We start from the raw sequence: 25572 nt of genomic DNA, 5'->3' as shown, positions 1-25572 counted from the left end.
ACCATATTAATCAGAAGCCTACCCCATGAGAAGGAAAAAACATTCCCCACTGTCCCGATAACTACTGAGCCCAAAAAAGAGAATAAACATGAAAACAGAACAGTGGATATACCCCCTATCTAACTATCTCTACCATTACCCCAACCCAACTTGAATCAAATGAACATGAATAGTAAAACACCAAACAATCCACCTACACACCCTCAAACAGTGCCCAGTCCATGATCTCTGATGAGGATTTCTGCCTGTTCCGGAGTTTCGAAGTAAAAATCATTTGAGTCAAACGTGACTCTTTGCTGGGTACACTATCCCAAACTGCACTCCTTGTTGTACAGGACTGTCTTCACCTTATTAAAGGCCACCTGTTGCCTTGCTAGATCAGTTCCAATGTCCTGATAAAGTCTGACGATGTTACTGTCCCAATCAATACTCCGGCATTTCTTGGCCCACTACAGGCCCGCTCCTTCCTTTGGAAACTGCGGAACTGAATAATCACCGCACAAATGGCTCATTTGGTCTCGGCTTCTGCCTCATGGCCGGTGTGCCCGATCCAGCTCTGGCGCAGCAAACACCTCATCTCCGCCCACCAGCTGAGAAAACTTCACAGAGAAGTACTCGGTTGGCCTTGAGCCCTCGACTCCAACAGACCCATCAGTACAAGGTTCATGCCTGGGCCTGTTCTCCATATCATCTAGTTTTGCCTTCAGGCCCTTATTTCTATCGCCGACAAGCACCATTTCAACTTCCAAATACGCAAGTCAGTCCTCGTGCTGAGGCAAGGCCTCCTCCATGCCTTTCAACTTCTCCGCCATAGCTTTAAATGACACCCTCATTTCTTGGTCATGCCTCTTGAATCGCTTGTCCATTTCCCCACAGGGTGATTGGCGTGGCCGCTTCCCCCGCCATCTTTGCCAAATCTGTAGATTTCCCTCCGCCTTTTTTCAACGTCGGCCTCGACATGCGGGCGGCACGGTAGCACAGTGGTTAGCACTGTTGCTTCACAGCGCCAGGGACGAGGGTTCGATTCCCAGCTTGTCCGTCTGTCTGTCTGTGCGAAGTCTGCACGTTTCCTCCGGGTGCTCCGGTTTCCTCCCACAGTCCAAAGATGTACAGGTTGGGTGGATTGGTCAAATGAAAGTGCCCCTTAGTGTCCAAACGTTAGGTGGGGTTGCTAAATTACAGGGATAGGGTGGAGGTGTGGGCTTAGGTAGGGTGTACTTACAGGGGCTGGTGTAGACTCGATGGGACGAATAGCCTCCTGCACTGTAAATTCTATGATCCCCGATTAAACTCTGCTTACCCTGTCAGATTGTTAGTTTAAAGCCCGAACATTCCTCAGAAAAAAGGGCAAAAAGCTCTAAGTACTGGGACCTGCGGGGGAGCCATTAAAATACATCAGGAAAAGCAAGGGACCCAATACAATACCACTACAAACTTTTCTCTGGGCCCGAAAAATATCCAGTGACTATTACTCACTGCATCCCATTAGTCAACCAATTTTGTACCCATTGCTAGTGTCCCTTTTATTCCATGAGCTATAACTTTTCTCACAAGTCTGTTGTGACATTGTATCAAATGCCTTTACATGTACAATTATTAGTGATTCAGAAACATAGTCATCAGTGATTCAGACAGAAGCATATATAATCGTTAGAGATTCAGAGAGAAATCTGAACAGGGGCCTCACGGTAGCATGGTGGTTAGCATCAATGCTTCACAGCTCCAGGGTCCCAGGTTCGATTCCCGGCTGGGTCACTGTCTGTGTGGAGTCTGCACGTCCTCCCTGTGTGTGCGTGGGTTTCCTCCGGGTGCTCCGGTTTCCTCCCACAGTCCAAAGATGTGCGGGTTAGGTGGATTGGCCATGATAAATTGCCCGTAGTGTAAGGTTAATGGGGGGATTGTTGGGTTACGGGTATATGGGTTACGTGGGTTTAAGTAGGGTGATCATTGCTCGGCACAACATCGAGGGCCGAAGGGCCTGTTCTGTGCTGTACTGTTCTATGTTCTATGACACCCTCCCCTCCACCCTCCTCCAACACCACCACAACGAACTAAACGTGCCAGACATCAAGCTGAGGAGCCGAAGAGATGGCAGAGGCAGTAAAAGCCTGGATAGAAAGTCTGAAGTGATGCCGAACATGTGGCGTTATAAGGCTTTGACCACACCCGAACAGGATAGACCACTTGACCATATTCTGGGCTACCTCCCGATGAACAAATGGAAGGACTTCCTAACACAGGAATTCCAAGAGCGCACGTACCCGAGGAGTACGTGGCCCAAATGCTGGGAGAACTGGTTGGAGGGGAAAGCTTCCCAAACCCCCAGAAGTGGACAGAGCCCTCAGGTCACTATGGCCAAAGCCCAAGGTCAGCGAGTAGTCACGGCGACGTCAAACTTGAAATGATGGCAACAGTGAAAGTGGCAATAGCTGAGGCGCTGGTCACCCTGCAAGCAGCGCTGGAAAAGACGGAGCGGCGTCTAGAGATACAAGAGGCAACGATTAGAGAGCTGGAGAAGGCCACAACCAACCAGAGTGAACACATCGCCTCACGAGAGACACAGATGGCAAGATTGGTGACGACGCAAGGGATAATTACGGAGGGCACCGAGGGCACGTACCCGAGGAGTACGTGGCCCAAATGCTGGGAGAACTGGTTGGAGGGGAAAGCTTCCCAAACCCCCAGAAGTGGACAGAGCCCTCAGGTCACTATGGCCAAAGCCCAAGGTCAGCGAGTAGTCACGAGCAATCATTGCGAAACTGCACCAGTACCAAGACCAGGAAAAGATCCGGAGGGTAGCAGAGCAGAGCTTCTGATTGGCTGTTCTGGGGAGATTTGCATACGTGCAATGCGGTCAGCGTAAGTTGAAGGTGCACCTGCATCAGTGACCCGAGGAGTTTGACGGAAGGTGAGCATCCAGCAGAGGGCAGCAGAGCAGAGCTTCTGATTGGCTGTTCTGGGGAGATTTGCATACGTGCAGTGCGGTCAGCGTAAGTTGAAGGTGCACCTGCATCAGTGACCCGAGGAGTTTGACGGAAGGTGAGCATCCAGCAGAGGGCAGCAGAGCAGAGCTTCTGATTGGCTGTTCCGGGGAGATTTGCATACGTGCAGTGCGGTCAGCGTAAGTTGAAGGTGCACCTGCATCAGTGACCCGAGGAGTTTGACGGAAGGTGAGCATCCAGCAGAGGGCAGCAGAGCAGAGCTTCTGATTGGCTGTTCTGGGGAGATTTGCATACGTGCAGTGCGGTCAGCGTAAGTTGAAGGTGCACCTGCATCAGTGACCCGAGGAGTTTGACGGAAGGTGAGCATCCAGCAGAGGGCAGCAGAGCAGACCTTCTGATTGGCTGTTCTGGGGAGATTTGCATACGTGCAGTGCGGTCAGCGTAAGTTGAAGGTGCACCTGCATCAGTGACCCGAGGAGTTTGACGGAAGGTGAGCATCCAGCAGAGGGCAGCAGAGCAGAGCTTCTGATTGGCTGTTCCGGGGAGATTTGCATACGTGCAGTGCGGTCAGCGTAAGTTGAAGGTGGTTTGTGAAGGGGCTGTTCTCGAGTGACAGCTTTACCCGAAACACTACTTACGTAGTGTCTCCCACCCATCCTCCTCCTCTAAACAAAAAAAAAAAGCTCTGTCCATTGGATTGCTAAACTAACAAGTTTTTTATTTTTTTTATTTTTCAGTAGTTGGGAAGTTAGTTCAGTGGGAATGGAGGCTAGGGCAGTTGAATGTTCCTCCTGCAGAATGTGGGAGGAAAGGGTCACCTCTAGTGTCCCTTCTGACTACATCTGCGGGAAGTGCACCCAACTCCAGCTCCTCGAGAGCCGCATTAGGGACCTGGAGCTGGAGCTGGATGAACTTCGGATCATTCGGGAGGCGGAGGAGGTTATTGAGAGGAGTTATAGGGAGGTAGTCACACCTCAGGTAAAAGAAGAAAGTAGATGGGTTACCGTCAGGGGAGGGAGAGGGAACCGGCAGGCAGTGCAGGGATCCCCTGTGGTCGTTCCCCTCTATAACAAGTATACCGTTTTGGATACTGTTGCGGGGGACGACTTACCAGGGGTAAGCAATAGGGTGCAGGTCTCTGGCACAGAGTCTGTCCCTGTTGCTCAGAAGGGAAGGGAGAAGAGGAACAGAGCACTTGTCATTGGGGACTCCATAGTTAGAGGAACAGACAGGAGGTTCTGTGGGAACGAAAGAGACTCACGGTTGGTATGTTGCCTCCCAGGTGCCAGGGTTCGTGATGTCTCTGATCGTGTTTTTGGGATCCTTAAGGGGGAGGGGGAGCAGCCCCAAGTCGTGGTCCACATAGGTACCAACGACATAGGTAGGAAGAGAGATGGGGATTTGAGACAGAAATTCAGGGAGCTAGGGTGGAAGCTGAGAGCTAGAACAAACAGAGTTGTTATCTCTGGGTTGTTACCCGTGCCACGTGCTAGTGAAGTGAGAAATAAGGAGAGAGAGGAGTTGAACACGTGGCTACAGGGATGGTGCAGGAGGGAGGGTTTTGGTTTCCTGGATAATTGGGGCTCATTCTGGGGTAGGTGGGACCTCTACAAACAGGATGGTCTTCACCTGAACCAGAGGGGTACCAATATCCTGGGGGGGAGATTTGCTAGTGCTCTTCGGGGGGGTTTAAACTAATTCAGCAGGGGGATGGGAACCTAAATTGTAGTCCCAGTGTACAGGATGTTGAGAGTAGTGAGGTCAGGGATAGGGTTAAAAGTTCGAAAGAGGGCACCGGCAAGCAGGACGCTGGTTTGAAGTGTGTCTACTTCAACGCCAGGAGCATCCGGAATAAGGTGGGTGAGCTTGCAGCATGGGTTGGTACCTGGGATCTCGATGTTGTGGCGATTTCGGAGACATGGGTAGAGCAGGGACAGGAATGGTTGTTGCAGGTTCCAGGATTTAGATGTTTCTGTAAGAACAGAGAAGATGGTAAAAGAGGGGGGGGTGTGGCATTGTTAATCAAGGAAAGTATTACGGCGGTAGAAAGGACGCTTGAGGACTCGTCTACTGAGGCAGTATGGGCCGAGGTTAGGAACAGTAGAGGAGAGGTCACCCTGTTGGGAGTTGTCTATAGACCTCCGAATAGTCCCAGAGATGTAGAGGAAAGGATTGGAAAGATGATTCTTGACAGGAGCGAGAGTAACAGGGTAGTTGTTATGGGGGACTTTAACTTTCCAAATATTGACTGGAAATACTATAGTTCGAGTACTATAGATGGGTCAGTTTTTGTGCAGTGTGTGCAGGAGGGTTTTCTGACACAGTATGTAGACAGGCCAACAAGGGGCGAGGCCACATTGGATTTGGTACTGGGTAATGAACCCGGCCAGGTGTTAGATTTAGATGTAGGTGAGCACTTTGGTGATAGTGATCACAACTCGGTTATGTTTACTTTAGCAATGGGCAGGGATAGGTATATACCGCAAGGCAAGAATTATAGCTGGGGGAAAGGCAATTATGATGCTATTCGGCAAGATTTAGGAGGTATAGGATGGGGAAGGAAACTGCAGGGGATGGGTACAATCGAAATGTGGAGCTTTTTCAAGGAACAGCTACTGCGTGTCCTTGATAAGTATGTACCTGTCAGGCAGGGAGGAAGTTGTCGAGCAAGGGAGCCGTGGTTTACTAAGGAAGTTGAAGCACTTGTCAAGAGGAAGAAGAAGGCTTATGTTAGGATGAGACATGAAGGCTCAGTTAGGGCACTTGAGAGTTACAAGTTAGCCAGGAAGGACCTAAAGGGAGAGTTAAGAAGAGCGAGGAGAGGACACGAAAAGTCGTTGGCGGATAGGATCAAGGAAAACCCTAAGGCTTTCTATAGGTATATCAGGAACAAAAGAATGACTCGAGTAAGATTAGGGCCAATCAAGGATAGTAGTGGAAAGTTGTGTGTGGAATCAGAGGAGATAGGGGAAGCATTAAATGGATATTTTTCGTCAGTGTTTACACTGGAGAAAGACAATGTTGTCGAGGAGAACACTCAGGTTCAGTCGACCAGGCTAGATGGAATTGAGGTTCAAAAGGAGGAGGTGTTAGCAATTTTAGAAAATGTCAAAATAGATAAGTCCCCTGGGCCAGATGGGATTTATCCTAGGATTCTCTGGGAAGCCAGGGAGGAGATTGCAGAGCCTTTGTCCTTGATCTTTATGTCGTCTTTGTCGACAGGAATAGTGCCGGAAGACTGGAGGATAGCAAATGTTGTCCCCTTGTTCAAGAAGGGGAGTAGAGACAACCCTGGTAATTATAGACCTGTGAGCCTTACTTCGGTTGTGGGTAAAATGTTGGAAAAGGTTATAAGAGATAGGGTTTATAATCATCTTGAAAAGAACAAGTTGATTAGCGATACTCAACACGGTTTTGTGAAGGGTAGGTCATGTCTCACAAACCTTATTGAGTTTTTTGAGAAGGTGACCAAACAGGTGGATCAGGGTAAAGCTGTTGATGTGGTGTATATGGATTTCAGTAAGGCGTTTGATAAGGTTCCCCACGGTAGGCTATTGCAGAAAATAAGGAAGTATGGAATTGAAGGTGATTTAGCGGTTTGGATCAGTAATTGGCTAGCTGAAAGAAGACAGAGGGTGGTGGTTGATGGCAAATGTTCATCCTGGAGTTCAGTTACTAGTGGTGTACCGCAAGGATCTGTTTTGGGGCCACTGCTGTTTGTCATTTTTATAAATGACCTGGAAGAGGGTGTAGAAGGATGGGTTAGTAAATTTGCAGATGACACGAAGGTCGGTGGAGTTGTGGATAGTGCTGAAGGATGTTATAGGATACAGAGGGACATAGATAAGCTGCAGAGCTGGGCTGAGAGGTGGCAGATGGAGTTTAATGCGGAAAAGTGTGAGGTGGTTCACTTTGGAAGGAGTAACAGGAATGCAGAGTACTGGGCTAATGGCAAGATTCTTGGTAGTGTAGATGAACAGAGAGATCTCGGCATCCAGGTACATAAATCCCTGAAAGTTGCCACCCAGGTTAATAGGGCTGTTAAGAAGGCATATGGTGTGCTAGCCTTTATAAGCAGGGGGATTGAGTTTCGGAACCACAAGGTCATGCTGCAGCTGTACATAACTCTGGTGCGGCCACACCTGGAGTACTGCGTGCAGTTCTGGTCACCACATTATAGGAAGGATGTGGAAGCTTTGGAAAGGGTTCAGAGGAGATTTACTAGGATGTTGCCTGGTATGGAGGGAAGGTCTTACGAGGAAAGGCTCAGGGAATTGAGGTTGTTTTCGTTAGAGAGGAGAAGGCTGAGAGGTGACTTAATAGAGACATATAAGATAGTCAGAGGGTTAGATAGGGTGGACAGTGAGAGTCTTTTTCCTCGGATGGTGATGACCAACACGAGGGGACATAGCTTTAAATTGAGGGGTGAGAGATATAGGACAGATGTCAGAGGCAGTTTCTTTACTCAGAGAGTAGTAGGGGTGTGGAACGCCCTGCCTGCAATAGTAGTAGACTCGCCAACTTTAAGGGCATTTAAGTGGTCACTGGATAGACATATGGATGAAAATGGAATAGTGTAGGTCAGATAGGCTTCAGATGGTTTCACAGGTCGGCGCAACATCGAGGGCCGAAGGGCCCGTACTGCGCTGTAGTGTTCTATGTTCTATGTTCTAACTGGGCAAGTCATACAAGGTCCTGTAAATGGGAGAGACACTCGATCCCGGTGTACCAGGACATTGGGGCTGGCCTGACAAGTGCCGGGCGGAATTTAACAAAGCCAATTTAACAAACCCTTTATGAGAACAGTGTGCGGTTTGGGATGCTGTATCCCACCAAGTTCTGGCTGACTTTCCAGGGCAGGGATTACTATTTCACCACACCAGCGGAAGCAGATGAATTTGTGCACAAGTATGGCTGGGAAGGCAATAAAACCAGCAATAAACCAGGCACCTCAACATATCGGTTAACAAAAAATGTACAGACCATTTGCCCGGGACTGAGCCACTTTGTCTTCAAATCTGACATTGAGTCTCAGAAAGGAAGGGGTGAAAGCAGTAAGACGCAAGAGGAGGTGACACACATCAGCCTGGAGGAGGTATAGATCAACCGTGGGGGTGGGGTGGGGGCACCACACTAGCGAGTGAGCTAGCACAAGGAAATACGGGTGAGGGGAAGGCCGTGGGTCATCTCCCAATGGGGAGAGGGTGTCTGGCGACAGGGAGAGATAAAACTCTAGCAGGTGGGAGAGGGGTGAAACAGAGGAGATGGGATCCCACAGGGACGAGGGTGTAGGAGATGGGGTGATGGAGAAGACAGACCCAGAGGAAAAGCCAATGGATGTGGGGGAAGAGGTAATGGGCTGGCTACGACAAATCGCACAGGGCAACAAGGAAAACAAAGGCACCACAAGCAACCACTTTGGGCGGCCCCCAAACAAAGGAAAACCCCAGGACACATCCACGTGGCAAACACTGATGGCGGCCATCTTGGTTGTCCCCTGGGCAAAGGGAAACCCCGGAGTGCAGTGGCACAGCCACATGGCAAGCACAGTGACCACGGCCATTTCGATGGCCCCTTAAAGGAAACCCAAGAGTACAGGGGTGCATCCACAAGGTGTCATGATATGCAGACATGCACATAAAGAGATACAGAAGGCAGCTAATGAACACAGAGAAAAGGACATAACCAATCAGCAGGCAGAACACTTGAGGATGGTTTCCCACTATAAAAGGCACAAGACACTCACACTCAGTCTCTTTCCACTGGGGATATCTGCAGAGTGAGTCAGGCTGTATATATCACATAACACCTCCAGCACGTGGTTACGAGCTAGTCTGATTCGGTCAGACAGAGTAATCACATTTAGGTTAGCAGAGAGTCGAACTCACAGAGAACTGTGTGACAGGTTCAATAAATCAGATTGAGCTAACTTCAAGGTCTGGAATATCTTTCAGTTAAAGCTGCATCCAGCTGCAGCCCGTGTTATCTCAGTGTGCTTAACACGACATGGTACCAGGAGACTGCTATCCCTAGGTGGTTTACCTCAATCTGTTCCGTGACGACCAGCAAATGCACCCCGGCATCATGGAGAGGAGCCAGGCTCCTCAACAGCTGCGGACCTCCGGCAATCTCAGTGCCAACTGGCGGACATTCAAGCAAAAGTTTCTGCTGTACGTCGAAGCTTCAGACCTCGTGGGTGCGTCTGATGCCAGGAAGATCGCGCTTTTCTTCTCAACAGCGGGTGATCAAGCCATCGAACTCTTCAACTCTTTTCACTTCACCGAAGGCCAGGATAAGACAAAGTTTCAGACCATCCTGGACAAGTTTGACAGTCACTGTGAAGTGGACACCAATGAAATCTTCGAGTGCTCAAGATTCAAACAACGTCTACAAGGTAAAGATGAATCTTTCATCTCCTTCTTAACTAATCTCCGTCTACTAGCGCTGTCCTGCAACTTTGGTGATATAGCTGACTCCATGATCAGAGACCAAATCGTTTTTGGAGTTCACTCTGATCCTCTGAGAGAGCAGCTTTTAAAAATTAAAAATCATAACCCTGTCAATCATGATTGAAACATGTACAGTGCATGAACAAGCCAAAAATCGCTATGCCCAATACAAATCGGCTGAAAATGAGAAACTTGCCTCCCACGAGGCAGAGAGTGTGCAGGCCATCTACCGGATGCAGCGCCTCAGCATTGATGAAAGCAGCCATTTCCCACGCTATTCCTGAAGACCCAAGCATGCGCGATGCAAATGGGATAACGACGCGGCCAATCACCACACTGCGCAGGTACGAACATCTGCCGACCGCACTGTGCATATGCGACGACGCACGGAGCATAACGACGTCATGACGTGCCCGAACTGCAGCACCGCCCACTTAAAGAAACACTGCCCTGCAAGAGGCAGGCGATGTTTAAACTGCAGGCAGCCTGGACACTATGCAGCCTTGTGCAGGTCTGCACCACCAGTCAAAGGCCAGCATTCCCAATTCCAACGCAGGCGCGTTCAGAGCGTACAACAAGGTTCACAGGATTCTGATTCTGGCAGGACAATGGATCCAGAGGACGATTGCCTGGAGTCCCCCTACCATGTGGGCATCATCACCACACGTGAACATCATCACAAAGCCTGTCCATCCTCACTGTGGATTCTGTGGACGAATGGCGTGCGGTGATGCAAGTAAATCAATGCTCGATCCAGTTCAAGCTGGACACAGGTGCCAATCTCCTTTCACAGGCAGATTTTAACCACATCAAGAAGCCACCCAAGCTCCTTCCAGCAGCCTGCCAGCTCCTGGACTATAACGGCAATGCCATCACAGCACTGGGATCCTGCCATCTGCTCGTCTCCGACAGGAGCATTCACGCAAGACTAAGGTTTGAAATTGTCAAGCCAGACAGGGCCTCCCCGCTCGGCGCACAGGCATGCAAGCAACTACACCTTGTGCAGCGGGTCTATACAATGACCTCCCCCAACATGGATCATTAAGCTGGCATTGATGCCATCCTCGCTCAGTATCCGGATGTGTTTGACGGGATGGGCACTCTGCCATGTCGGTACAAGATCCTGTTATGGTCTGATGCCACGCCTGTGCTCCACGCAGTGTCCCGGCTCCACTGAAGGAACGCCTGAAGGCACAGCTCAAGGCTCTTCAGGACCAGGGCATCATTTCTAAAGTTACAGACCAACTGACTGGGTCAGCTCGATGGTATGTGTAAAAAAGCCTTCAGGGGAGCTGCGCATCTGTATTGATCCCAAGGATCTCAACCAGAATATAATGCGGGAACACTACCCCATCCCGAAGCGGGAGGAACTCACGAGTGAGATGGCACACGCCCGGTTTTTCACTAAGTTAGATGCGTCACATGGATTCTGGCAAATCCAGCTGGATGAGTCCAGCAGGAGGCACTGCACCTTCAACACACCGTTTGGCAGATACTGCTGTAATCGCATGCCGTTTGGCATTGTCTCGGCCTCGGAGATCTACCATAGAATCATGGAGCAGATGATGGAGGGCATTGAAGGGGTTCATGTGTATGCGGACAACGTTATCACATGGTCCACGACCCTCGAAGAGCACATCTCTCGTCTCCAGCAGGTATTCCGCCGTGTCCATGCCAATGGCCTCAAGCTGAACAGGGCCAAGTGTAGCTTTGGCACGTCAACACTTAAGTTCTTAGGTGACCAGATATCTCAGCAGGGTGTGCGCCCGGTGTGTGCACAGACAAGGTCAAGGCCATCGAAGCCATGAAGACCCCTGAAGACAAGAAGGTGGTTCTGCGCTTCCTAGGCATGGTAAACTTTATGGGCAAGTTTATCCCAAACCTGGCCTCACACACCACGGCCCTCAGACACCTGGTGAAAAAGTCCACTGCCTTTGAGTGGCAGGCAGCACATCAAGCAGAGTGGTTGGAGCTGAACGCCAAGCTCACCACTGCACCTGTATTGGCATTTTTTGACCCTGACAGGGAAACAAAAATCTCGACAGATGCGAGCCAGGACGGCATCGGTGCGATGTTGCTTCAGTGCGATAGAGCCTCATCCTGGGCACCGGTTGCCTACGCATCACGGGCGAAGTCACCCACCGAGCAGCGGTACGCCCAAATTGAAAAGGAATGCCTGGGCCTGCTTACTGGAATTCTCAAATTCCACGACTTTGTCTACGGCCTGCCGATGTTCACCGTGGAGACGGACCACAGGCCTCTGGTCCACATTATCCACAAGGACTTGAACGACATGACGTCCCGGCTGCAGCGCATCCTCAGACTCAGAAGGTACGACTTTGAACACGCCTGGCAAGGAGCTCATTGTTGCGGATGCCTTGTCCCGCTCCATAACCTTACCTAGTGAACTGCCGGCATTCATCCAACAGATTGAATCACAGGTGCAGCTGTGGGCCAGCAACCTCCCGACGTTGGATGAAAAGGTGATTCGCATTCACGACGAGACTTCCAAGGACCCTCTTCTGCAGCGTATCATGCGCCACCTCGCCAATGGCTGGCAAAAAGGACAGTGCCTTCAATTCTTCAATGTGAAGGACGACCTGACGGTGGTTGATGGTATCCTCCTCAAGCTGGACCGCATTGTCATTCCACGCAATCTCCAGAGATCGGTGCTCCGGCAAATACACGAGGGGCATCTGGGTGAGTAGAAGTGCAGGCGCGCGCAGAGCCAGGCAAGCTGTCTACTGGCCTGGGACTAGTCAGGACATCTCGAATATGGTCCTCAACTGTCCGACCTTTCAACACTCCCAGCCAGCACATAGCAAGGAGATGCTTCAGCAGTACGAAATCGTGACGTCCCTGTGGTCCAAGGTGGGCATCGACCTCTTTCATGCCAATGGTCGTGATTATGTGTTCATCATTGATTATTTTTCCAACTACCCAGAAGTTGTGAAGCTCTCGGACCTCATGTCCAAGACCATCATCAAGGCCTGTAAGGAGACGTTCTCCAGGCATGGTATTCCACTCACTGTCATGAGTGACAACGGTCCTTGCTTCAGCATCCAAGAGTGGTCAAGATTTGCCCAGGTATATCAGTTTAACCATGTCACTTCCAGCCCACATTACCCGCAGTCCAACGGGAAGGTTGAGAAAAGGGTGCACATAGTAAAGCAGCTCATCTGTAAGGCTGCGGATTCTGCTTCTGACGTCAACCTTGCGCTGCTTGCGTACAGGGCAACCCCTTTGTCTACCGGCATGTCACCGGCTCAACTCCTAATGAACAGCAAACTTGCCCGACCTGGATCACCTCCCGGTGTTGCAGAAGGTGCAGAAACTCGGGGACCGTCAAAAGCAGGGCTTTGACGCTCATGCCACCGATTTGCCTGTGCTATCCCCGGCGGATGCTGTTCGGATCAAGCTCCCTGATGGTCAGCTCCAGCTGTTGTTGTTCGACAGGCTGCTCCTCGATCGTATGTCGTGTGTACGTCTGATGGCTCTGTTGTGCGGTGAAACAGACGGGCACTGCACACTGTTGCCTTTCCGCAACCACATTCTTCGTTGTTTACATCTGTTATTGTGCCACCTCCTGATACCTCGAACCGCGAGGCCACCAACCTGGCTGCAATCCCGCCCATCAAGGCGCCGTCGTCCCCACCACCACCCCTCCGGCGGTCGACCAGGATCAGACGCAAGCCCCAGAGACTGGACTTATGAACATTTGTTTTGTTTGCTATGTTCTGTTTTCGCACATTAGACACCTGTTTTCACATGTACATATGTTCCCATCTGCCATTGTATGTAAATAAGTTAGTTTTTCGGCCTATACATGTAAGTACTTTCACATATGCTACCAAAAAACATTTCAAAAGGGGAGATGTCATGTTATGCAGACATGCACATAATGAGATACAGACAGGCAGCTAATGAATACAGAGAACAGGACATAACCAATCAGCAGGCAGAACACTTGGGGGTGGTTTCCCACTATAAAAGGCACGAGGCACTCACACTATGACTCTTTCCACTGGGGACATCTGCAGAGTGAGTCATATATCTCATACCTCCAGCACATGGCTAAGAGCTAGTCTGGTTCAGTCAGGCAGAGTAACCACACTTAGGTTAGCAGAGAGTCAAACTCACAGAGAACTGTGCTGAGGGGCAGCACGGTAGCATAGTGGTTAGCATCAATGCTTCACAGCTCCAGGGTCCCAGGTTCGGTTCCCGGCTGGGTCACTGTCTGTGCGGAGTCTGCACGTCCTCCCGGTGTGTGCGTGGGCTTCCTCCGGGTGCTCCGGTTTCCTCCCACAGTCCAAAGATGTGCGGGTTAGGTGGATTGGCCGTGATAAATTGCCTGTAGTGTCCTAAAAAAAGTAAGGTTAAGGGGGAGTTGTTGGGTTACGGGTATAGGGTGGATATGTGAGTTTGAGTAGGGTCATCATTAAAAAAAAAAAAGGGGGCCTCACGGTAGCATGGTGGTTAGCATCAATGCTTCACAGCTCCAGGGTCCCAGGTTCGATTCCCGGCTGGGTCACTGTCTGTGTGGAGTCTGCACGTCCTCCCTGTGTGTGCGTGGGTTTCCTCCGGGTGCTCCGGTTTCCTCCCACAGTCCAAAGATGTGCCGGTTAGGTGGATTGGCCATGCTAAATTGCCCGTAATGTAAGGTTAATGGGGGGATTGTTGGGTTACGGGTATACGGGTTACGTGGGTTTAAGTTGGGTGATCATTGCTCGGCACAACATCGAGGGCCGAAGGGCCTGTTCTGTGCTGTACTGTTCTATGTTCTATGTTCTAACTGTGTGACAGGTTCAATAAATCAAATTAAACTACCTTCAAGGTCTCTGATCGTGTTTTTGGGATCCTTAAGGGGGAGGGGGAGCAGTCCCAAGTCGTGGTCCACATAGGTACCAACGACATAGGTAGGAAGAGAGATGGGGATTTGAGACAGAAATTCAGGGAGCTAGGGTGGAAGCTGAGAGCTAGAACAAACAGAGTTGTTATCTCTGGGTTGTTACCCGTGCCACGTGCTAGCGAAGTGAGAAATAAGGAGAGAGAGGAGTTGAACACGTGGCTACAGGGATGGTGCAGGAGGGAAGGTTTTGGTTTCCTGGATAATTGGGGCTCATTCTGGGGTAGGTGGGACCTCTACAAACAGGATGGGCTTCACCTGAACCAGAGGGGTACCAATATCCTGGGGGGGAGATTTGCTCTTCGGGGGGGTTTAAACTAATTCAGCAGGGGGATGGGAACCTAAATTGTAGTCCCAGTGTACAGGATGTTGAGAGTAGTGAGGTCAGGGATAGGGTTAAAAGTTCGAAAGAGGGCACCGGCAAGCAGGACGCTGGTTTGAAGTGTGTCTACTTCAACGCCAGGAGCATCCGGATTAAGGTGGGTGAGCTTGCAGCATGGGTTGGTACCTGGGATCTCGATGTTGTGGCGATTTCGGAGACATGGGTAGAGCAGGGACAGGAATGGTTGTTGCAGGTTCCAGGATTTAGATGTTTCTGTAAGATCAGCGAAGATGGTAAAAGAGGGGGGGGTGTGGCATTGTTAATCAAGGAAAGTATTACGGCGGTAGAAAGGACGCTTGAGGACTCGTCTACTGAGGCAGTATGGGCCGAGGTTAGGAACAGTAGAGGAGAGGTCACCCTGTTGGGAGTTGTTTATAGACCTCCGAATAGTTCCAGAGATGTAGAGGAAAGGATTGCAAAGACGATTCTTGACAGGAGCGAGAGTAACAGGGTAGTTGTTATGGGGGACTTTAACTTTCCAAATATTGACTGGAAATACTATAGTTCGAGTACTATAGATGGGTCAGTTTTTGTGCAGTGTGTGCAGGAGGGTTTTCTGACACAGTATGTAGATAGGCCAACAAGGGGCGAGGCCAATTTGGATTTGGTACTGGGTAATGAACCCGGCCAGGTGTTAGATTTAGATGTAGGTGAGCACTTTGGTGATAGTGATCACAACTCGGTTATGTTTACTTTAGCAATGGGCAGGGATAGGTATATACCGCAAGGCAAGAATTATAGCTGGGGGAAAGGCAATTATGATGCTATTCGGCAAGATTTAGGATGTATAGGATGGGGAAGGAAACTGCAGGGGATGGGTACAATCGAAATGTGGAGCTTTTTCAAGGAACAGCTACTGCGTGTCCTTGATAAGTATGTACCTGTCAGGCAGGGAGGAAGTTGTCGAGCAAGGGAACCGTGGTTTACTAAGGAAGTTGAAGCACTTGTCAAGAGGAAGAAGAAGGCTTATGTCAGGATGAGACATGAAGGCTCAGTTAGGGCACTTGAGAGTTACAAGGTAGCCAGGAAGGACCTAAAGGGAGAGTTAAGAAGAGCGAGGAGAGGACACGAAAAGTCGTTGGCGGATAGGATCAAGGAAAACCCTAAGGCTTTCTATAGGTATAACAGGAACAAAAGAATGACTAGAGTAAGATTAGGGCCAATCAAGGATAGTAGTGGAAAGTTGTGTGTGGAATCAGAGGAGATAGGGGAAGCATTAAATGGATATTTTTCGTCAGTGTTTACACTGGAGAAAGACAATGTTGTCGAGGAGAACACTCAGGTTCAGTCGACCAGGCTTGATGGAATTGAGGTTCAAAAGGAGGAGGTGTTAGCAATTTTAGAAAATGTCAAAATAGATAAGTCCCCTGGGCCAGATGGGATTTATCCTAGGATTCTCTGGGAAGCCAGGGAGGAGATTGCAGAGCCTTTGTCCTTGATCTTTATGTCGTCTTTGTCGACAGGAATAGTGCCGGAAGACTGGAGGATAGCAAATGTTGTCCCCTTGTTCAAGAAGGGGAGTAGAGACAACCCTGGTAATTATAGACCTGTGAGCCTTACTTCGGTTGTGGGTAAAATGTTGGAAAAGGTTATAAGAGATAGGGTTTATAATCATCTTGAAAAGAACAAGTTGATTAGCGATACTCAACACGGTTTTGTGAAGGGTAGGTCATGTCTCACAAACCTTATTGAGTTTTTTGAGAAGGTGACCAAACAGGTGGATCAGGGTAAAGCTGTTGATGTGGTGTATATGGATTTCAGTAAGGCGTTTGATACGGTTCCCCACGGTAGGCTATTGCAGAAAATAAGGAAGTATGGAATTGAAGGTGATTTAGCGGTTTGGATCAGTAATTGGCTAGCTGAAAGAAGACAGAGGGTGGTGGTTGATGGCAAATGTTCATCCTGGAGTTCAGTTACTAGTGGTGTACCGCAAGGATCTGTTTTGGGGCCACTGCTGTTTGTCATTTTTATAAATGACCTGGAAGAGGGTGTAGAAGGATGGGTTAGTAAATTTGCAGATGACATGAAGGTCGGTGGAGTTGTGGATAGTGCTGAAGGATGTTATAGGATACAGAGGGACATAGATAAGCTGGAGAGCTGGGCTGAGAGGTGGCAGATGGAGTTTAATGCGGAAAAGTGTGAGGTGGTTCACTTTGGAAGGATTAACAGGAATGCAGAGTACTGGGCTAATGGCAAGATTCTTGGTAGTGTAGATGAACAGAGAGATCTCGGCATCCAGGTACATAAATCCCTGAAAGTTGCCACCCAGGTTAATAGGGCTGTTAAGAAGGCATATGGTGTGCTAGCCTTTATAAGCAGGGGGATTGAGTTTCGGAACCACAAGGTCATGCTGCAGCTGTACATAACTCTGGTGCGGCCGCACCTGGAGTAGAACATAGAACAGTACAGCACAGAACAGGCCCTTCGGCCCTCGATGTTGTGCCGAGCAATGATCACCCTACTTAAACCCACGTAACCCGTATACCCGTAACCCAACAATCCCCCCATTAACCTTACACTACGGGCAATTTAGCATGGCCAATCCACCTAACCCGCACATCTTTGGACTGTGGGAGGAAACCGGAGCACCCGGTGGAAACCCACGCACACAGGGGGAGGACGTGCAGACTCCACACAGACAGTGACCCAGCCGGGAATCGAACCGTGCAGTTCTGGTCACCACATTATAGGAAGGATGTGGAAGCTTTGGAAAGGGTTCAGAGGAGATTTACTAGGATGTTGCCTGGTATGGAGGGAAGGTCTTACGAGGAAAGGCTCAGGGAATTGAGGTTGTTTTCGTTAGAGAGGAGAAGGCTGAGAGGTGACTTAATAGAGACTTATAAGATAGTCAGAGGGTTAGATAGGGTGGACAGTGAGAGTCTATTTCCTCGGATGGTGATGACCAACACGAGGGGACATAGCTTTAAATTGAGGTGTGGTAGATATAGGACAGATGTCAGAGGCAGTTTCTTTACTCAGAGAGTAGTAGGGGTGTGGAACGCCCTGCCTGCAACAGTAGTAGACTCGCCAACTTTAAGGGCATTTAAGTGGTCACTGGATAGACATATGGATGAAAATGGAATAGTGTAGGTCAGATAGGCTTCAGATGGTTTCACAGGTCGGCGCAACATCGAGGGCCGAAGGGCCCGTACTGCGCTGTAGTGTTCTATGTCTGGAGTATCTTTCAGTTAAAGCTGCATCCAGTTGCAGCCCGTGTTATCTCAGTGTGCTTAACACGACACAAGGTAAGTATGGTTGTTTCCACAGGAGAGGGGGACAGAAACCCCCATTAGAATAGCATCTGGAACCAGTGAAAAGATCCAGATGCTTTGTCCACCTGAAAAGTCTGAGAGCAGATGTAATCTTCCTCTAGGAGACCCACCTGAGGGAGAAGGACCAACTGGGGATAACAAAGAGCTGGGTGGGATAGACAGACAATTTGTGCTATGGAACGAGGGCTAGTGGGGTGTCATATAATCATAGATTCCATACAGTGCAGAAGGAGGCCATTCGGCCCATTAAGTCTGCACTGAGGCTTTAAATGAGCACTCCACCCATTTACACTCCCCTGTCATCCTGCCCTATCCCTCTAACCCAGAACGTAACCTACACATCCCTGGACATTAAGGAGCAATTTATCATGGCCAGTCTACCTAACCTGTGCAGCTTTGGACTGTGAGAGGAAACTGGAGCACCCAGAGGAAACACACACAGATACAGGGAGAACGTACAAACTCCACAAAGGCTGGAATTTGACCCGAGTCCCTGGCGCTGTGAGCCAGCAGTGCAAACACTGTGCCAGAATTCATACTGTTCAATAAGAGGACAGTATTTACAGTAATGAGGGCGGTTACAGACCAAAGGGAACATACATCATGGTTAGTGGTGTCCTATAAGGAGCACCAGTGTACCTTGTAAATGTGTATGCTCCCAACTGGGAAGACGCATCAGTGGTTTGTTTGGGGGGGGGGCTGAAGGCAATGTTAAGGGGGGAAATTATTGTGTACAAGGCGCACAACAATAGGAAGGAGAAGGCGCCTAGGCAAGAGCTGGTCGACTCCACACTGGAGGTGGATCGGCGGTACTCCTCAGCCCCGACCATGGAGCTACTGGTGGAGAAGAAGAAGCTACAAATGGACTTTGGCCTGCTCTCGACTGAGCGAGCAGTGTACCGGCTCCGACACATGGGAGATTTTTATACGAACATGGAGACATAGCAGCTACCTCCTGGTCCACCGGCTGAGAAAGCAGGAAGACACGAGGGAAGTAGCCCAGGTTAGGGACAGCAGCGGTAGGCTAGTCACCACGCCAGAAAGGGTAAAGGAGGCCTTCACAATCTTTCACCAGGGGTTAGAATCATAGAATTTACAGTGCAGAAGGAGGCCATTCGGCCGATCGGGTCTGCACCAGCCCCTGGAAAGAGCACCCCACTTAAGCCCACGCGTCTATCCATTCCCGCAACCCAGCAACCAACCTTCCCGGACACTAAGGGCAATTTATCATGGCCAATCCAACTAACTTGCACATCTTTGGACTGTGGGAGGAAACCGGAGCACCCGGAGGAAACCCACGCAGACACTGGGAGAACGTGCAGACTCCGCACAGACAGTGACCAAAGCCGGGAATCGAACCTGGGATCCTGGAGCTGTGAAGCAACAATGCTAACCACTGTGCTAACGTCCCTTGATTGGGACGGGGAAGAAACAGTTCTTCGATGGACTGGTCATGCCGGTTGTGGGGAGAAGAGAAGAGATGGGACCTATAAACCCCATTAGAACAGGGAGAAGTTATGGAGAGCATCAATTCCATGCTGGCGAGTGGGACGGTGGGGCCAGATGGATTCCTGGCGGACCTCTACAAAATATTTGCGCCGCATGCGGGAGATGGTCACAGACTCGATAGTTTGGGGCGCGTTGCCGTCAACACTGGCACAAGCCTCATATTTGCTGATACTCAAAAAGGACAAAGACCCGTGAGTGCGGGTCCTGCTTCTCACTGCTCAACGTAGACGTAAAGGTTCTGACAAAGGCCCTGGAAAAGCGGCTGGAGAGCTGCATGCCAGTGGTAGTCGCGGAAGACCAGACAAGCGTTGTCCAGGGCAGGCAGCTGACAGTGAACATCAGGTGCTTGCTGAACGCGATAATTACCCCATCCGGGAAGTGAACACCAGAAGTGATCATCTCCCTGGATGCAGAAGAGGTCTTCGACAGAGTCAAAGAAGTACAGCACAGGAACAGGCCCTTTGTCCCGGGCCGATCAAGATGTCCTTTCTCGGTCCATATCCCTCTATTTACTCCCTATTCGTGTATCCATCCAGATGCCTCTTAAATGTTGCTAACGTGCCTTATAATTGTCACTTCCATCTTGGAAAAAGCCTCTGACTGTCCACTCTGTCTATGCCTCTCATAATTTTGCAAGCCTCTATCAGGCCTCCCCTCAGCCTCCATCTTTCCAGTGAAAACAATCCCAGTTTATACAGCCCCTTCTCATAGCCAACACCCTCAAGACCAGGCAACATCCTGGTGAACCTTCTTTGTACTCTCTCCAAAGCTTCCACATCCTTCTGATAATGTAACCAGAACTGCATGCAAAACTCCAAATGCGACCTAACCAAGGTTTTATATCGCTGCAACATAATTTCCCAACTCCTGTACTCAGTGCCCCGGCTGACGAAAGCAAGCATGTCATATGCCAACTTAATCTTCTTGGCCACCTACGTTGCCACTCTAAGGGAGCTGTAGACCTGCACACCCAGATCTCTGTTTGTTAATGTTCCTAAGGGTTCTGCCATGTACAGTATAATTCATACCTGGATTTGATCCTCCAAAATGCATCACCTCGTTTGCCCAGATTAAGCATTAAGGTAGACAAATCCCCAGGGCCAGGTGGCATCTATTCCAGATTACTGAGGGAGACAAGAAATGAAATCGTTGGGCCTCTGACAGAAATCTGTGTCCTCATTGGCCACAGGTGACATCCCAGAGGATTGGAGGATAGCCAATGTTGTACTGTTATTTAAGAAGGGTTACAAGGATAATCCAGGTAATTCTCGGCCAGTGAGCTTGACATCAGTGATAGTGAAATTGTTGGGAAAAGATACTCAGAGATAGGATCTATGCACATTTGGAAGTGAATGGTCTTATTAGCGACAGACAGCATGGTTTTGTACGAGGGAGTTCATGTCTCACTAATTTAATTGAATTTTTTGAAGAGGTGACAAAAATGATTGACGAGAAAACGGCTGTGGATGTTTTCTACATGGACTTTAGTAAAGCATTTGATAAGGTCCCTCATGGCAGACTGGTGCAAAAGATGAGATCATATGGGGTCAGGGGTGAACTGGCTGGATGGATCTAGAACTGGCTTGGCCATAGAAGATAGAGGGTAGCAGTGGAAGGGTGTTTTTACGAATGTAGGTCTGTAACTAGTGGTGTTCCGCAGAGATCAGTACTGGGACCTCTGCTCGTTGTAAGATATATAAATGACTTGGAAGAAAACGTAGCTGGTCTGATTAGCATGTTTGCGGATGATACTAAGATTGCAAGAGTTGCGGATAGTGATGAACATTGTCAGAGAATACAACAGGTTATAGATAGGCTGCAAAATTGGGCAGAGAAATGGCAGATGGAATTTAATCCAGACAAATGCGAGCTGATGCATTTTGGTAGATCCAATTCAGGTGGGAGCTATAAACTAAATGGCAGAACCATCAGGAGCATAGACACACAGAGAGATCTGGGCGTACAGGTCCACAGATCCTTAGAAGTGGCAGCACAGGTGGAAATAGTGGTAAAGAAAGCATATGGCATGCTTGCCTTCATAGTATGGGGTATCGAGTATAAAAGCTCGAAAATGATGTTACAGTTATATAGAACGTAGGTTAGGCCACATTTGGAATACTGTGTCCAATTCTGGTCACCGTATTACCAGAAGGACATGGAGGCTTTGGAGAGAGTACAGAAAAGGTTTACCAGGATGTTGCCTTGTATGGAGGGTATTAGCTATGAGGTGAGATTGAATAAACTTGGATTGTTCTCCCTAGACCAACGGAGGCTGAGGGGCGACCTGATAGAAGTTCCTAAAATTATTAGGGGTAAAGACAGGGTGAACAGTTGGAGGCTTTTTGCCAGGGTGGAAATGACAATTGCAATGGGGCACAGGTTCAAGGTGAGGGTGGAAAGATTCAATGGAGATGTGCGGGGGAAGTTTTTTCAAACAGAGTGTGGTGGTGACCTGGAATGCACTGCCGAGTGAGGTGGTTGAGGCAGGTACTTTAGCGACCTTTAAGACTTATCTGCATAGGCACATGAACAGAAAGGGTATAGAAGGATACAGGTCTAGATAGGAGACGTGATCGGCGCAGGCTTGGATGGCCGAAGGGCATGTTCCTGTGCTCCATTGTTCTTTGTTCAATTAAACTTCATCTGCAATTTCTGTACCCAAGTCTCCAATCTATCTATATCCTGTTGTATCCTCTGACATTCCTCGGCACTATCAGCAACTCCGACAGTCTTCGTGTCATCCGCAAACTTACTAATCAGACCACCCACATTTTCCTCCAAACCATTTATATACACTCCAAACAACATGGGTCCCAGCACTGATCCCTGCGGAACACCACTAGCTGCAGATCTCCATTCTGAAAAACACCCTTCCACCGCTACACTCTGTCTTCTATAACCAAGCCAGTTCTGTATCCATCTAGCCAGCCCACCCCGAATCCCATGTGATTTTAGGTTTTGTACCAATCTGCCATGTGGGACTTTGTCAAATGCCTTACTAAAATCCATGTAAACTAATAATTGGCCACTTAAGGATCTTAATAGGCCTAAAATATGATTGGGAGTTGTGGTAAGGAATGAGGAATGAGCTACCTGACCAACCTTACATTATCCCTCACCCCCCCGCCCTGGCAAAATACACATTTGGCAGAGGCTGTCAAATACAGCGCATCATTATGTAGATTCTTATTTTCAAAGATTGAATTGTTAAGAATTCCACTTGAGATGTGAAATAATCAAAATAGGCCCAAAAACCATCAGTAATATCTTGGCTGGGATTCTCCGTTCATGCGGCTAAGTGCCGGCTCGAATGGAGAATCCGTGGGAGGTTTACATGAAAAGAATCGGCATGAACCCCTCACCGATTCCGTTACCAGTTGGGGCTAGCACTGACACTGACAAACTCCCGCCTCCCACACCGAAAACGGTCGGAGAATGGCCGACCCAAACCGAACATGAGCACGGCTGACAATCTGCAACGGTCGCGTCATACAACATGGCTCTGTTGTACAGAACCCGGCCGAGTGTGGCGGCGCTGTACACAGCCGCAGCTGCCACGCTGGGTTTACGATTTGTGTGACCAAACGTGTCCTGCGCCGTCGGGAACTTGGCCCATTGGCAGTACAGCATTGTGGGTGGACGGCCGATGAGGCGCCAACAGCATTGCGACTGCGCGCAGTGCGTGTCACGATTACGCCATTTCAGAGGGAGCAGAGAATCGCAAACTGGCGTCAAACCGGCGCCGGACTCGATTCCGTCATCGGAATCTATTCTCCGCCCGATCGCCAATTACGATTTCGGTGTCAGACCACGGAGAATCCTGCCCCTTATTTTATTGTTGCTCAGATTTTCCTGTTTAACCAATTATTTGTCATTGTTATTTTTTCTTTACAGATAATATAATATTTTTAAGTGACTCTGTCAAAGAAAAAGTCTAGCCAGAGCCTCCCATCACTTCCTCATTCTGGACATGATGATTCATTATTTTCTATCTCTCTATTTATCATTGTCAATTGGATTCCACCACTGCGGTGTATTGTTGTTACTTTCTTAACAGATCATGTGATTTTCGATATTTTGATTATTGTTCAGTGTGCTGAGATTTCAATAAAACAATGGTTGATCACAGTAACCTGTCCTGTCCTTCATTCACTTATGGGCCAGGGTTTAGAGAACCCCAAAGTGTATCATGCAGTCCACCTGACCCACAACTTTTAATAGATTGTGGTATGGGGAGCACATGGCCCACTCAACAGGTGTGGTACAGCAGAAATGGAAACTTTTTTTTAAAACAAAACAATGTTTATTCTATGAACTCAAGTTAACCTTTTTAAAACATACAGTGAACATCTTAGCAGCCATCAATTCAAATACAACCCCCAAAGAATACAACACTAAGTAATCTTTAATAACTTCCCAAACACCATCCAGAAGACAAAAGAAACACCTTTCAACAGAAGCACATCAGGTTTACATTCACTACTGAAAACATTTATAATTCTGAATTCACCAAACGATCAAGAGGTAGTCTTCATGGTAGAGAGATCAACAGTACACCTACTCTGTCTGGCTTCAGTTCCAACACTGAAAACAAAACTAAAACACACCCTGATGCAAACAGCCCAAAACGAAAGTAAAAAGCTGACGGACAAAAAAGCTCCACCCACACTCTGACATCACTGATAAACACCCATTTCTTAAAGGTACATTTCTTAAACACCCATTTCTTTAAGGTACATTTCTTAAACACCCATTTCTTAAAGTTACTCTCACATGACACCTCCCCCCAAGAAGAAAAAACAAACCATCAACTTCAAGATGGCTTCATTTTTCACCTCTTCACCATCCTCAAAGAAATGCACACAGTAAATATACTTTTTGGTTTCAAAAAACAACACACGCAAACAGATAAAATAATATAGTCCATTTTTGTTCTTCCTCCAACTGAAATCCTTCTCGATTGACAGTGTCTTTGAACAAGAAGGTCCTTGCACGATCCGTCCATGGTAGCATGGTGGTTAGCATCAATGCTTCACAGCTCCAGGGTCCCAGGTTCGGTTCCCGGCTGGGTCACTGTCTGTGCGGAGTCTGCACGTCCTCCCCGTGTGTGCGTGGGTTTCCTCCGGGTGCTCCGGTTTCCTCCCACAGTCCAAAGATGTGCGGGTTAGGTGGATTGGCCATGCTAAATTGCCCGTAGTGTCCTAAAAAGTAAGGTTAAGGGGGAGTTGTTGGGTTACGGGTATAGGGTGGATACGTGAGTTTGAGTAGGGTGATCATTGCTCGGCACAACATTGAGGGCCGAAGGGCCTGTTCTGTGCTGTACTATTCTAAATTCTAAATTCTAAAAATTCTCTACGCCTCATCATTTCTCTTTAAAGTCAGATACTTTAGTTCAATCTGATCACAGAGTCCCTTGTAATTCTCCAACACAGGAGCATTGGTTATCGCAGCTTTCAGGTAATCAAATGCCTGTTGAAAGTCCGCTGTCCACTGCAATTTTCGACGTTCCTTCAGCAAATCTATTAGTGGAGCAACCACACAACAAAAATGTTTCACCAATGTTCGATCAAATCCACTCATGCCAAGAAATCGCATTATTTCCCTTTGTCTTGAGGGTATTGAAAACTCCTCAATAACTGTTGGTTTCACATCCCGTGTGACCATTCGACCCTGTCCGACCGTATGGCCAAGGAAAGTGACTTGGGCTTTTCCAAATTCACTCGTGGCTAGGTTTTTAAAAAAATATTTTTATTGAAGCTTTGCAAAATTTTTATAACAATAACAAACAAATTAATAATAACATAAACAACAACATGGTAAATTAGACATTTCCCACCCAACCCCTTCTGTATATCCCTTAACCATATTGCACCTACCCCCCCCCCCCCCCTTCAGAATGCTGATTCTACTGAATACTGATTCCCCGAGAAAGTCGACGAACGGCCGCCACCTCCGAGAGAACCCCAGCATTGACCCCCCTCGGCGCAAACTTTATTTTCTCCAGCTTGAGAAACCCAGCCATTTAACTGACTCAAATCTCCACGCTCGGGGGCTTCGAGTCCCTCCACATTAACAGGATCCATCTCCAGGCTACCAGGGAGGCAAAGGCCAG

The 25572-nt window shown here is 48.7% G+C and overlaps 2 protein-coding genes across 2 annotated transcripts in view; both read left to right on the top strand.

Annotated features, from left to right (window-relative positions):
• The window catches only part of ssbp1 (single-stranded DNA binding protein 1), an 82403-nt gene extending 58815 nt beyond the window's left edge, over nt 1–23588 (top strand). Inside the window, exon 6 of the mRNA XM_038793529.1 lies at nt 23355–23588. The gene's annotated coding sequence lies outside the window, so the exon portion shown is untranslated. The remainder of the gene's footprint in view (nt 1–23354) is intronic.
• Nucleotides 1954–8885, top strand: LOC119965011. Its single transcript, XM_038795211.1, has 2 exons — nt 1954–2792; nt 7615–8885. Exons 1-2 carry the CDS (start codon nt 2219–2221, stop codon nt 7641–7643), a joined length of 603 nt encoding a protein of 200 aa, XP_038651139.1. The 5' UTR covers nt 1954–2218; the 3' UTR covers nt 7644–8885.
• Nucleotides 23589–25572: the final 1984 nt, after the last annotated feature.

This window comes from Scyliorhinus canicula, chromosome 4 (assembly GCF_902713615.1).
Source record: "Scyliorhinus canicula chromosome 4, sScyCan1.1, whole genome shotgun sequence".
In the NCBI taxonomy this organism is placed as follows: domain Eukaryota; kingdom Metazoa; phylum Chordata; class Chondrichthyes; order Carcharhiniformes; family Scyliorhinidae; genus Scyliorhinus; species Scyliorhinus canicula.
This window is presented reverse-complemented; position numbering and strand designations above follow the sequence as displayed.

What these genes read in the sequence shown, in the direction of transcription:
- LOC119965011 (XM_038795211.1), top strand. Translation starts at nt 2,219, where the DNA reads ATGGAAGGACTTCCTAACACAGGAATTCCAAGAGCGCACGTACCCGAG. An exon ending in AAGACCAGGAAAAGATCCGG is followed by an intron (nt 2,793 to 7,614) that starts AGGGTAGCAGAG and finishes GTTCTATGTTCT; the next exon opens with AACTGGGCAAGTCATACAAG.